We start from the raw sequence: 14,246 nt of genomic DNA on the forward strand, positions 1-14,246 counted from the left end.
AGTGATCGTCTTTATATACAGTCGCTGATCGTCTTTATATACAGTCAGTGATCGTCTTTATATACAGTCAGTGATCATCTTTATATACAGTCAGTGATCATCTTTATATACAGTCACTGATCGTCTTTATATACAGTCTCTGATCGTCTTTATATACAGTCTCTGATCGTCTTTATATACAGTCAGTGATCATCTTTATATACAGTCAGTGATCATCTTTATATACAGTCAGTGATCATCTTTATATACAGTCACTGATCGTCTTTATATACAGTCTCTGATCGTCTTTATATACAGTCAGTGATCGTCTTTATATACAATCAGTGATCGTCTACATATACAGTCAGTGATCGTCTTTATATACAGTCAGTGATCGTCTACATATACAGTCAGTGTTTGAGACAAACTCCAGTAAAGACGACGGACCACTGATATGAACACTAGTCATCCTCAGGTCATCGTCCTTTAACTCTCAACATGTTTCTGTCCACATGTTGAATCGACCATGAAGCTTGGACAAACAGTTCTACAGTCCGACAGTGACACAGCTTCTCACCTGCTGAACTCACCTGAGCTCCACTCGATGACACTTTCCTCCTTCGTGTGGAGAAGAAGCTGCTCGTCGTCCGTCCTCAGTCCTGGAGTCTGAGTTTGATCCCAGGACGAGTCACTCCCTCAAGACAACGGGTCAAAGTCTCACAGAACGTCAGAGCCTCGTCAGAACCGCTCCAACCTGCGGCACATGGCAAACGTAGCAGTGACTACATCAGACCAGGGGGGGCAGCAATGAACTAAACTGTTCCTCGTCAGAGTGGTGACGTAATGTTGGCAAATTCGTTTGTGATTACGTGAATATTTTTTGGAGTTGTTGGAGACAGTGAACACACACGTCCTCCACATGTACAAGTCCAAATGTCCTTCCTCTCTACTGTTCCTCTCTCCTGTTCCTCTCTACTGTTCCTCTCTCCTGTTCCTCTCTACTGTTCCTCTCTCCTGTTCCTCTCTCCTGTTCCTCTCTCCTGTTCCTCTCTCCTGTTCCTCTCTACTGTTCCTCTCTCCTGTTCCTCTCTACTGTTCCTCTCTACTGTTCCTCTCTACTGTTCCTCTCTACTGTTCCTCTCTCCTGTTCCTCTCTCCTGTTCCTCTCTACTGTTCTACTGTTCCTCTCTACTGTTCTTCTCTACTGTTCCTCTCTCCTGTTCCTCTCTCCTGTTCCTCTCTACTGTTCTACTGTTCCTCTCTACTGTTCTTCTCTACTGTTCCTCTCTACTGTTCCTCTCTCCTGTTCCTCTCTCCTGTTCTACTGTTCCTCTCTCCTGTTCCTCTCTACTGTTCTACTGTTCCTCTCTACTGTTCCTCTCTCCTGTTCCTCTCTCCTGTTCTACTGTTCCTCTCTCCTGTTCCTCTCTACTGTTCCTCTCTACTGTTCCTCTCTACTGTTCCTCTCTACTGTTCCTCTCTCCTGTTCCTCTCTCCTGTTCCTCTCTCCTGTTCCTCTCTACTGTTCCTCTCTACTGTTCCTCTCTCCTGTTCCTCTCTCCTGTTCCTCTCTACTGTTCCTCTCTACTGTTCCTCTCTACTGTTCCTCTCTCCTGTTCCTCTCTACTGTTCCTCTCTACTGTTCCTCTCTACTGTTCCTCTCTACTGTTCCTCTCTCCTGTTCCTCTCTACTGTTCTACTGTTCCTCTCTCCTGTTCCTCTCTCCTGTTCCTCTCTACTGTTCCTCTCTCCTGTTCCTCTCTCCTGTTCCTCTCTACTGTTCCTCTCTACTGTTCCTCTCTCCTGTTCCTCTCTACTGTTCCTCTCTCCTGTTCCTCTCTCCTGTTCCTCTCTCCTGTTCCTCTCTACTGTTCCTCTCTACTGTTCCTCTGTACTGTTCCTCTCTCCTGTTCCTCTCTACTGTTCCTCTCTACTGTTCCTCTCTACTGTTCCTCTCTACTGTTCCTCTCTACTGTTCCTCTCTACTGTTCCTCTCTACTGTTCCTCTCTACTGTTCCTCTCTACTGTTCCTCTCTACTGTTCTACTGTTCCTCTCTACTGTTCTTCTCTACTGTTCCTCTCTCCTGTTCCTCTCTACTGTTCCTCTCTACTGTTCCTCTCTCCTGTTCCTCTCTCCTGTTCTACTGTTCCTCTCTCCTGTTCCTCTCTCCTGTTCCTCTCTCCTGTTCCTCTCTACTGTTCCTCTCTCCTGTTCCTCTCTCCTGTTCTACTGTTCCTCTCTACTGTTCCTCTCTCCTGTTCCTCTCTACTGTTCCTCTCTACTGTTCCTCTCTACTGTTCTACTGTTCCTCTCTCCTGTTCCTCTCTCCTGTTCCTCTCTCCTGTTCCTCTCTACTGTTCCTCTCTCCTGTTCCTCTCTCCTGTTCCTCTCTACTGTTCTACTGTTCCTCTCTACTGTTCCTCTCTACTGTTCCTCTCTCCTGTTCTACTGTTCCTCTCTCCTGTTCCTCTCTCCTGTTCCTCTCTACTGTTCTACTGTTCCTCTCTACTGTTCCTCTCTACTGTTCCTCTCTCCTGTTCTACTGTTCCTCTCTCCTGTTCCTCTCTACTGTTCCTCTCTCCTGTTCCTCTCTACTGTTCCTCTCTCCTGTTCCTCTCTCCTGTTCCTCTCTACTGTTCCTCTCTACTGTTCCTCTCTCCTGTTCCTCTCTACTGTTCTACTGTTCCTCTCTCCTGTTCCTCTCTACTGTTCCTCTCTACTGTTCTACTGTTCCTCTCTACTGTTCCTCTCTCCTGTTCTACTGTTCCTCTCTCCTGTTCCTCTCTACTGTTCCTCTCTACTGTTCCTCTCTCCTGTTCCTCTCTCCTGTTCCTCTCTCCTGTTCCTCTCTACTGTTCCTCTCTCCTGTTCCTCTCTCCTGTTCCTCTCTACTGTTCTACTGTTCCTCTCTCCTGTTCCTCTCTACTGTTCCTCTCTCCTGTTCCTCTCTCCTGTTCCTCTCTACTGTTCCTCTCTACTGTTCCTCTCTCCTGTTCCTCTCTCCTGTTCCTCTCTCCTGTTCCTCTCTACTGTTCCTCTCTCCTGTTCCTCTCTACTGTTCCTCTCTCCTGTTCCTCTCTCCTGTTCCTCTCTACTGTTCCTCTCTCCTGTTCCTCTCTACTGTTCCTCTCTACTGTTCCTCTCTACTGTTCCTCTCTACTGTTCCTCTCTACTGTTCCTCTCTCCTGTTCCTCTCTCCTGTTCCTCTCTACTGTTCCTCTCTCCTGTTCCTCTCTACTGTTCCTCTCTCCTGTTCCTCTCTACTGTTCCTCTCTACTGTTCCTCTCTACTGTTCCTCTCTCCTGTTCCTCTCTACTGTTCCTCTCTACTGTTCCTCTCTACTGTTCCTCTCTCCTGTTCCTCTCTACTGTTCCTCTCTCCTGTTCCTCTCTACTGTTCCTCTCTCCTGTTCCTCTCTCCTGTTCCTCTCTACTGTTCCTCTCTCCTGTTCCTCTCTACTGTTCTACTGTTCCTCTCTCCTGTTCCTCTCTACTGTTCCTCTCTCCTGTTCCTCTCTCCTGTTCCTCTCTACTGTTCCTCTCTACTGTTCCTCTCTCCTGTTCCTCTCTCCTGTTCCTCTCTCCTGTTCCTCTCTACTGTTCCTCTCTCCTGTTCCTCTCTACTGTTCCTCTCTCCTGTTCCTCTCTACTGTTCCTCTCTCCTGTTCCTCTCTACTGTTCCTCTCTACTGTTCCTCTCTACTGTTCCTCTCTACTGTTCTACTGTTCCTCTCTCCTGTTCCTCTCTACTGTTCCTCTCTCCTGTTCCTCTCTACTGTTCCTCTCTCCTGTTCTACTGTTCCTCTCTACTGTTCCTCTCTCCTGTTCCTCTCTCCTGTTCCTCTCTCCTGTTCCTCTCTACTGTTCCTCTCTACTGTTCCTCTCTACTGTTCCTCTCTACTGTTCCTCTCTACTGTTCCTCTCTACTGTTCCTCTCTCCTGTTCCTCTCTCCTGTTCCTCTCTACTGTTCTACTGTTCCTCTCTCCTGTTCCTCTCTACTGTTCCTCTCTACTGTTCTACTGTTCCTCTCTACTGTTCCTCTCTACTGTTCCTCTCTACTGTTCCTCTCTACTGTTCCTCTCTCCTGTTCCTCTCTCCTGTTCTCCTGTTCCTCTCTCCTGTTCCTCTCTCCTGTTCCTCTCTACTGTTCCTCTCTCCTGTTCCTCTCTACTGTTCCTCTCTACACACTCATGTTTACAAATGAATGTTTCCACAACATAACAATAACCTGAATATGAGTGTGACGACGAGAACTTCCACCTTTGATATGTAACATTGAAGGTGACGCAATGTCTTTAATATTTCATCACAGCAAGAAAAACCCTCCTGGTGACGAGCGGTTCCTCCGACCTCGTGACCTCCAGATGACAAACTCGTTGAAAACTAATCGTCGTTATCGCAGAACAATTATTTCGTGAAACAAAAGAGATGAAATCGTTTCCTGGTGATGAACGAATCGTTTTTTGAGAAATCTAAAATGATCAATGTTTGTTATTGAGTAATGTTGTTGTCTTATGAGTGTTTATGTTTATAATATCTATATGACATCTGACAGGTTTCGGCTGAGTCACTTCCTGTTTCCTGTTTCTGACTTGTCGTCACAGTCAGACAGTTTGCCACATGTACGTGAGGCCCCTCCCCTGAACAAACAGGCTGCGTGTGACCGACAGTCAATGACCTTCGTCCTGCAGGACAGAAGCTTCACGCTTCAGCTGGACGACCAGTTCTTCTCTTCACGTTTTATAACTGCAGCTCACAGGAAGACAACATGGCGGCGAAGGCGAGCGCGGAGACGGACTTCCTGCAGTTTAATGATCTGGCCTGTGAGACGGTCGGCGGGAGGGTGAGTGACCTCACCGTGATCAGAGAGTGTATATACAGACAATCAGAGTCTATATATACAGACGATCACTGACTGTATATACAGACGATCAGTGACTGTATATGAAGACGATCACTGACTGTATATACAGACGATCACTGACTGTATATACAGACGATCAGTGACTGTATATGAAGACGATCACTGACTGTATATACAGACGATCAGTGACTGTATATAAAGACGATCACTGACTGTATATAAAGACAATCAGTGACTGTATATAAAAAAGATCAGTGACTGTATATAAAGACGATCACTGACTGTATATAAAGACGATCACTGACTGTATATAAAGACGATCAGTGACTGTATATAAAGACGATCAGCGACTGTATATAAAGACGATCACTGACTGTATATAAAGACGATCACTGACTGTATATACAGACGATCAGAGTCTATATATACAGACGATCACTGACTGTATATACAGACAATCTGAGTCTGTATATAAAGACGATGACTGACTGTATATACAGACGATCAGTGACTGTATATGAAAAAACGATCACTGACTGTATATAAAGGCGATCAGTGACTGTATATACAGACGATCAGAGTCTATATATACAGACGATCACTGACTGTATATACAGATGATCACTGACTGTATATGAAGACGATCACTGACTGTATATACATATGATCAGTGACTGTATATACAGACAATCAGAGTCTATATATACATACGATCAGTGACTGTATATACAGACGATCAGAGTCTATATATACAGACGATCACTGACTGTATATACAGACGATCAGTGACTGTATATACATATGATCAGTGACTGTATATACAGACAATCAGAGTCTATATATACAGATGATAACTGACTGTATATAAATACGACGCCTCCATCTTCTGCTGGTGACATCATGTGGCGTCAGATGCCAAAGGATTTTCTGAATCGTTCATCAGTTGATATTTCCTTTTGCTCTTCCAGGTCATTTTCGCTACAGACGAGTGGTTTGCTCCTGCTGCCAACCTGCTGAAGGTACAATAATCAATAATCAATAATCAATATCAGTGATGACGTTTAGATGAGGACGACACAGAGTTATTGGTGATTTACAGTTGTGTTGACTTCACTGAGTTCATGTCAATATTTAAAAAGACCTCACAAACATATCTCTTCTTTTTTTCTAACCTCCTAAAAGGAGGAAAGTGAAATATTATTATTATAATTATTATTATTGGACCATTGTAGGATTAATTCACCTGGTTTGTCTTTGTTTTTCCTAATCTCCTGAACGTCTGTGTGTTCGCACAGCGAGAGACGCCGCAGTTCATCGCCGATGCCTTCACTGACTTTGGAAAGTGGATGGACGGATGGGAGACGAGGAGGAAGAGAACAGCTGGTCAGTGTCTGAAGCTTCTGTGAATCATGTTGAAAACAATGTTAATAATCATCAGTATGTGTTGAAGGTCACGACTGGTGCGTGGTGCAGCTCGGAGTCCCGGGGCGGATCCACGGCGTCGACGTCGACACGTCCTTCTTCACGGGGAACCACTCACCATGCGTCTCCATCCAGGCCACTTGTCTGGGTACAGACGTCTGCTCACGACCCTTGACCTTTGGGCTTTTTAACTCTGCAGAACTTTTACACAACAAACCTGGAACTCACCAGAGCAGAAGATGTTTCCTTTCAGGAAGAAAAACAAATGAGTTTTTACTTTTTGTACAAATCAAAAATGAAATTTCAATCAAACTGAATAACACTTCCTGTTCCTCCCCAGACGACCCCCCCACCTTCAGCCTGGAGGGAGACCGGACCGGCATGGCCGCCTCCGGCACCCAGCTGGCTGCTGTCGCCAAGGTAACCCTGACGTCCTGCAGAATAAAGAGCAAAGTTCCCATACATAAAATGTATTATTATTATCATTAAATTCAACTCATCTGCATATTCAAATGAGATGTGAGAAAGTTGTTTTCAACTCACTGGTGGATTCGTCTCATCTGGTCTGGTTTCATCTGGTCTGGTTTCAACTGGTCTGGTTTCATCTGATCTGGTTTCATCTGGTCTGGTCAGACCAGAAAACAGAACATGTATTTTATATATATATATATATACACAAACACACAACCAGCTCACCATGACAATATGACTGATTGACATGACATGTTGACGTGTGGCCTGATTGACAGCTGGGCTCGGAGGCGTGGCCGGAGCTGGTGGGTGTGTCCGAGCTGAAGCCTGGATACACGGACTGTTGCCATAACTACTTCAAGGTCGACTTCAACCACAGAGTCACACATCTGCGCCTCAACATGCATCCAGGTACACACACACACACACGCACGCACGCACGCACGCACGCACGCACGCGCGTTTGACAGGACGTGTGCGTCCCCAGATGGAGGGATATCCAGACTGCGGGTTTATGGCGTCGGGCAGAGAGACTGGTCGTCTGACTCCACCCACCAGGATGTGGACCTGGTGGCTCTGACCAATGGGGGAGTCTGCCTTGGCTACAGTGACGCCCACTTTGGCCACCCACGCAACATGATTGGTTGGACATGAGCTTTTTACAAAAATCTTTATTGGTGTTGTCATTGGAAACACAGTGAGTGACAGCTCCCGTCAGACTGGGCGTGTCAGCGGTGTCATGTGATTTCAGGCCTCGGTCGAGCTGCCAACATGGCCGACGGATGGGAGACGGCTCGCCGGCTGGACAGACCCAAAGAGCTGAAGGTTCGATCTCAACCCGTCGTCAGCTTCCTGAGACGCCGTCTGATTGTAAATAAAGTTTGCAGTTTGAATGTGTCCCTGCTGCTCGTCTTGCAGGTGGACCAGCGGGGGATCCTGCAGGTCCCCGGCGAGGAGTGGGCCGTGTTCCGCCTCGGCCGTCCCGGAGTCGTCAGCAGCGTCGAGGTCGACACCAACCACTTCAAAGGTGCAGAGACGTCTCGGCTGCTTTTTGTTTTGATCAGGTCCCACCGACCGTGAACTTTGACCACTGTCTGTTCGTCCAGGTAACTTCCCGGACTCCTGCAGGGTGGAGGCGTGCACTCTGACCCCTGAGGACGAGGTCCGGTGCGTCGGGACCAGGTGGAGGTCTGGGACGTGGCAGATGCTCCTCCCCCCTCAGAAAGTAGGTGTCCCAGCGCCTGTGATGTCATTTCTCTTCGTGACATCATCAGATTTCCACACTCTCTGTCTCCGGTGCAGCTCCGCCCTCATCACAGGCATCTCTACGGCGAGGCCGTGCTGGCGCCGCCCCGGGCCGTCAGCCACGTTCGCCTCATCATCGCCCCGGATGGAGGCGTCAGCCGGCTGCGGCTCTGGGGTCGACCCGTGCCGATCACTGCAGCGCCGACCAATCAGCAGCCGCCAGCGTCCAAACTCTGAAACTAACACATTTCCATGTTTGATGGCCAAAGACAGCGACACACAACAGTCTGCTGGTCGTTCATTCATAGAAGCAGCAGGAGATTAAAAAAATTATAAAACTGAAATCTGCACAGTGTGACTTTCTCTCTCTCTCACACACACACACACACACACACACACACACACACACACACACACACACACACACACACACACACACACACACACACACACACACACACACACACACACACACACACACACACACACACACACACTGTCCTGGGTTAGTTTGTGTTTCACATCATTGAATAAAAACACAGGAGTTCAGTGAAGCGAATGTTCATTGGTGGAGTTAATAATTTGTGGACTCACCACCATGTGTCCCAGGAACGAAAGGGGGAGGAGCCCAATCACTTCCTGTATTCATGGTCATTGGTGACCTAAGCAGTGATGTCACTGGGGGAAACAGACAGACAGACAGACATATATTATATACAGTCAGTGATCGTCTTTATATACAGTCAGTGATCGTCTTTATATACAGTCAGTGATGGTCTTTATATACAGTCAGTGATCGTCTTTATATAGTCAGTGATCGTCTTTATATACAGTCAGTGATCGTCTTTATATACAGTCAGTGATCGTCTTTATATACAGTCACTGATCGTCTTTATATACAGTCAGTGATCGTCTTTATATACAGTCAGTGATCGTCTTTATATAGTCAGTGATCGTCTTTATATACAGTCAGTGATCGTCTTTATATACAGTCAGTGATCGTCTTTATATACAGTCAGTGATCGTCTTTATATACAGTCACTGATCGTCTTTATATACAGTCAGTGATCGTCTTTATATACAGTCAGTGATCGTCTTTATATACAGTCAGTGATCGTCTTTATATACAGTCACTGATCGTCTTTATATACAGTCAGTGATCGTCTTTATATACAGTCTCTGATCGTCTTTATATACAGTCAGTGATCGTCTTTATATACAGTCACTGATCGTCTTTATATACAGTCAGTGATCGTCTTTATATACAGTCTCTGATCGTCTTTATATACAGTCAGTGATCGTCTTTATATACAGTCAGTGATCGTCTTTATATACAGTCTCTGATCGTCTTTATATACAGTCAGTGATCGTCTTTATATACAGTCAGTGATCGTCTTTATATACAGTCAGTGATCGTCTTTATATACAGTCACTGATCGTCTTTATATACAGTCAGTGATCGTCTTTATATACAGTCAGTGATCGTCTTTATATACAGTCAGTGATCGTCTTTATATACAGTCAGTGATCGTCTTTATATACAGTCAGTGATCGTCTTTATATACAGTCTCTGATCGTCTTTATAAACAGTGTAAGTCCCTGTGCTCCGGTCACTAAGTTGTAGAATTTATAATCACAGGGAGGAGGAGTTAAAAACTCCTGATAGCTGTCTGATTGAACGACAGACTGAGTGAAGTATGATGTCATCAAACAGCCCCCCCCCTCTCTCTCTGGACCCTCGCCATCTGCCGCAGCTGTCGTTCGCCCCAACCGCCACTTTAATTGACAATGAACCCAAAGGCGCGGTGATAATTGCAGCAACTTCCCCGGGTCTCAATTCTTCCTTTTCAGGTTTCATCAGGCCCATCTGCCCCCCCCCCCTGTGGGCTCATTAGCGAGTCGGCCTCAGACCCTCTGAGGTGTAGTCGCCTGGAGCAGAAGGAACTCGCTCTGTTTGTTCAGTCAGACAAAGAAAAAGCTCCTTGTGGATTTCTCTCCTTTTCTTCCTCCGCTCACTCCCTCCTTCCTCCTCAATTCCATAATGCATGACACGGCCCGTTGCCATGGCAGCACATATCCAACCCCCCCACTAGCCATCGCCTTCCAGATGCATAATTGGTCTTTGCAGAAACTGGACTAATCGAAATTCTCCTCATGGTGGAGGAGAGACGTCCGTCAGCCCGCCCCCCCCCTCCCTCCTGAATCTGATGCTGACCTCAGTGACCCCTGACTTGATTATCGTCAGGACGACGACCTCACCTCAGGTGTGTGCGGTCACACGATTCAGCATATGATTTGATATAATAATCAGAGACTGGTCACCTGCAGACGACTGCTGCTCCTCCAGCTGATCAGGAGCATCGATCAGCTGTTCTTCCTCCAGCTGATCAGGAGCATCGATCAGCTGTTCTTCCTCCAGCTGATCAGGAGCATCGATCAGCTGTTCTTCCTCCAGCTGATCAGGAGCATCGATCAGCTGTTCTTCCTCCAGCTGATCAGGAGCATCGATCAGCTGTTCTTCCTCCAGCTGATCAGGAGCATCGATCAGCTGTTCTTCCTCCAGCTGATCAAGAGCATCGATCAGCGCTCAGTCAACCCGCTGCCCGTCCTGCATGTTGATCCATCAGCTGCAGTCGGACAGAAGCAACTGGTCGCTTGACATTGAAAACCAGTTTGTGACGAACTTCCTGGATCCATCGTCCGTCACTGACACGATCAGTCTGTGTCACCTGAGGTCACATGATTCTAATCGTCGACAGATAAACACGTCATAACAATATGAACATAAGGAAATATTGACAAACTATATTCGTTGGTTATTGAGACTAAATTTGAAAGAATCAAGTTTCTGATCAAATTGTGTGATGAATGTGCGTCACCGTGGCGTTGTGTCTGTCTGTCTGTCTGTCTGCCTGTCTGTCTGTCTCTCTGTCTCTCTGTCTGCCTGTCTGTCTGTCTGCCTGCCTGTCTGTCTGTCTGTCTGTCTGCCTGTCTCTCTGTCTCTCTGTCTGCCTGTCTGTCTGTCTGTCTGTCTGTCTCTTTGTCTCTCTGTCTCTCTGTCTGTCTGTCTGCCTGTCTGTCTGTCTCTCTGCCTGTCTGTCTGTCTCTCAGTCTGTCTGTCTGTCTGTCTGTCTGTCTGTCTGTCTGCCTGTCTGTCTGTCTGTCTCTCTGTCTCTCTGTCTGTCTCTCTGCCTGTCGGTCTCTCTGTCTGTCTGTCTGTCTGTCTCTTTGTCTCTCTGTCAGTCTGTCTCTCTGTCTGTCTGTCTCTTTGTCTCTCTGTCTGTCTGTCTGCCTGCCTGTCTCTCTGTGTGTCTGTCTCTCTGTCTGTCTGTCTCTTTGTCTCTCTGTCTCTCTGTCTGTCTGTCTGTCTGTCTGCCTGTCTGTCTGTCTCTCTGTCTCTCTGTCTGTCTCTCTGCCTGTCTGTCTGTCTCTCAGTCTGTCTGTCTGTCTGTCTGTCTCTTTGTCTCTCTGTCTCTCTGTCTGTCTGTCTGTCTGTCTGCCTGCCTCTCTGTCTGTCTCTCTGCCTGTCTGTCTGTCTCTCAGTCTCTCTGCCTGTCTGTCTCTCTGTCTGTCTGTCTGTCTCTTTGTCTCTCTGTCTCTCTGTCAGTCTGTCTCTCTGTCTGTCTGTCTCTTTGTCTGTCTGTCTCTTTGTCTCTCTGTCTGTCTGTCTGCCTGCCTGTCTCTCTGTGTGTCTGTCTCTCTGTCTGTCTGTCTCTTTGTCTCTCTGTCTGTCTGTCTGTCTGTCTGCCTGTCTGTCTGTCTCTCTGTCTCTCTGTCTGTCTCTCTGCCTGTCTGTCTGTCTCTCAGTCTGTCTGTCTGTCTGTCTCTTTGTCTCTCTGTCTCTCTGTCTGTCTGTCTGTCTGTCTGCCTGCCTCTCTGTCTGTCTCTCTGCCTGTCTGTCTGTCTCTCAGTCTCTCTGCCTGTCTGTCTCTCTGTCTGTCTGTCTGTCTCTTTGTCTCTCTGTCTCTCTGTCAGTCTGTCTCTCTGTCTGTCTGTCTCTTTGTCTCTCTGTCTGTCTGTCTGCCTGCCTGTCTCTCTGTGTGTCTGTCTCTCTGTCTGTCTGTCTCTTTGTCTCTCTGTCTGTCTGTCTGTCTGTCTGCCTGTCTGTCTGTCTCTCTGTCTCTCTGTCTGTCTCTCTGCCTGTCTGTCTGTCTCTCAGTCTGTCTGTCTGTCTGTCTGTCTCTTTGTCTCTCTGTCTCTCTGTCTGTCTGTCTGTCTGTCTGCCTGCCTCTCTGTCTGTCTCTCTGCCTGTCTGTCTGTCTCTCAGTCTCTCTGCCTGTCTGTCTCTCTGTCTGTCTGTCTGTCTCTTTGTCTCTCTGTCTCTCTGTCAGTCTGTCTCTCTGTCTGTCTGTCTCTTTGTCTCTCTGTCTGTCTGTCTGCCTGCCTGTCTCTCTGTGTGTCTGTCTCTCTGTCTGTCTGTCTCTTTGTCTCTCTGTCTCTCTGTCTGTCTGCCTGCCTGCCTCTCTGTCTGTCAGTCAGCCTGTCTGTCTGTCTGTGGACACATCAGGACTTCAAGGACTTTTCAAAGATCCTGGAGTCTCCCTGGAAACCCAGGACCACCTGTCAAGACCCTGGACAGTGAAGTGCATTGTGGGAAGTTCAGCTGCAGCTTCACGTGAAGAATTATCAAAGAGTTAAAAACAACTAAATCAAACTGATAAATATCATAAATATCATCATGTCGCTGTGATTCATCAGTTGACTCGAGGGGGCGGGGGGCGCTGTGATTGGCTGGAGGCGCTGCGGAGGCGGGAAGGTTGTGGAAGAGAAGGGCGCTGATTGGTCGACTGCGGCCACGTCACGCGCATGATCAGCCGGTAAATAAGACGCCGGTTCGGAAGTTGACCGAAGTGAGAGAAGCGACCGACCGACCGGAGGACCGGGAAGCAGCAGCGCGACCGACTAACCAAGTGTTTCCGGTGCATTGTTCGAGTCCGGACCTCTGACGGGCCCATGGTGCAGCACGTGAAGCCCGGCAGGGCGGGGAGCAGCAGCGGCTCCCGGCGCGCCGCCGACCCGGAGCGCAGCGAGCTCGTGGCCGCCTCGGCGCGCGGCCCCGCGCCGCTGAAGCCGGACTGGTGCCGGACGGCGTCGGGCCACATCAAGCGGCCCATGAACGCCTTCATGGTCTGGTCCAAAGTGGAGCGGAGGAAGATCATGGAGCAGGCGCCGGACATGCACAACGCCGAGATCTCCAAGCGGCTCGGGAAGCGCTGGAAGATGCTGAAGGAAGCCGAGAAGGTCCCGTTCGTCCGGGAGGCGGAGCGGCTCCGGCTGCAGCACATGGCCGACTACCCGGACTACAAGTACCGGCCCCGGAAGAAGCCCAAGGCGGACGGGTGTGCGTGTCCCGCGGCGAGGCCGGAGAACAACAAACACCCCAAGAAATTCTCCAAGTTGAAACGGAGCCAGTCGGTGGTCGGTCCCGGCGGAGCGAGCAGCCGCGTCCCGCAGCACCCGGAGCCCCGGTACCGGTACGTGCTCACCAGCAGCTTTAAGACCAGCAAGGTCGTGACCCGGGACTTTACCGACGACGAGGAGGAGGAGGAGGATGATGATGAAGATGATGAAGACTCCGAGGAGGAGCCGTCCCGGTACCGCCTCGCACAGGTTCCGGCCGCTGAGCCGGACCGAACCGGCCGCCTCTTCTACAGCTTCAAGAACATCACCCGGCAGGGCCGCGGCTCGTCCCGGTCCGGCTCGTCCCGGTCCGGCTCGTCGTCCTCCTGCTGCGGGGACGAGGACGAGCTGCCCGCGGAGGGGAGCGACTTCCCCGCGAGCCTCCTCGCCTCCTCCGAGCCGTGGAGCGGCGGGGCCCCCGGCGGGGCCCCCGGCGGGGCCCCGGGGAACCTGAGCCTGTCGCTGGTGGACAAAGACTTGGACTCGTGCGGCGGCAGCAGCGATGGAAGCCGCGGCTCCCACTTCGACTTCCCGGACCACTGCACCCCGGAGCTCAGCGAGATGATCTCCGGGGCCCCGTGGCTGGAGGCCAACTTCTCCGACCTGGTGTTCACCTATTGAGCCCGGGGAGGGGAGCTCCGGGGGGGGGGGGGGGGGGGGGGGGGGGGCGGACGACGACGACTCGAAACAGGGTTTTATGGATTTTGTTTTCAGAACTACATCCGGTCTCTGAGACCAGGATTTAAACGTGAGGACTGGGTGACGTCACCCTGCTCCTCTCCCTCAGGTTCTTCAGGAAACCGAACAAACCTCATCACGTGACAAATGTTTCCCCTTTTTTTGTACAGTCGCGTGTTTTTTTCAG

General features: G+C 49.1%; 2 protein-coding genes and 2 long non-coding RNA genes across 4 annotated transcripts; 2 read left to right on the plus strand and 2 right to left on the minus strand.

Moving 5' to 3' along the window:
* Positions 1-330: 330 nt before the first annotated feature.
* Positions 331-6,587, minus strand: LOC118290021. Its single transcript, XR_004786318.2, has 3 exons — positions 6,087-6,587; positions 5,703-5,856; positions 331-733 (listed from the first exon to the last, which is right to left on the minus strand). It is a non-coding gene; the product is annotated as an uncharacterized LOC118290021 (long non-coding RNA).
* allc (allantoicase) lies at positions 4,520-8,406 on the plus strand. The gene is made up of 11 exons (XM_035617290.2): positions 4,520-4,822; positions 5,812-5,862; positions 6,139-6,226; positions 6,294-6,413; positions 6,606-6,685; positions 7,015-7,147; positions 7,224-7,379; positions 7,488-7,561; positions 7,655-7,763; positions 7,843-7,961; positions 8,039-8,406. Exons 1-11 carry the CDS (start codon positions 4,748-4,750, stop codon positions 8,216-8,218), a joined length of 1,185 nt encoding a protein of 394 aa, XP_035473183.1. The 5' UTR covers positions 4,520-4,747; the 3' UTR covers positions 8,219-8,406.
* LOC118290023 lies at positions 6,926-10,940 on the minus strand. The gene is made up of 3 exons (XR_004786320.2): positions 10,304-10,940; positions 8,576-8,659; positions 6,926-8,220 (listed from the first exon to the last, which is right to left on the minus strand). It is a non-coding gene; the product is annotated as an uncharacterized LOC118290023 (long non-coding RNA).
* Positions 10,941-12,649: 1,709 nt separating this feature from the next.
* On the plus strand, positions 12,650-14,036 carry sox11b (SRY-box transcription factor 11b). Its single transcript, XM_035617298.2, has one exon. The coding sequence runs from the start codon at positions 12,935-12,937 to the stop codon at positions 14,000-14,002; it is 1,068 nt and encodes a 355-aa protein (XP_035473191.2). The 5' UTR covers positions 12,650-12,934; the 3' UTR covers positions 14,003-14,036.
* Positions 14,037-14,246: the final 210 nt, after the last annotated feature.

Source organism: Scophthalmus maximus, chromosome 18 (genome assembly GCF_022379125.1).
Source record: "Scophthalmus maximus strain ysfricsl-2021 chromosome 18, ASM2237912v1, whole genome shotgun sequence".
Taxonomy (NCBI): domain Eukaryota; kingdom Metazoa; phylum Chordata; class Actinopteri; order Pleuronectiformes; family Scophthalmidae; genus Scophthalmus; species Scophthalmus maximus.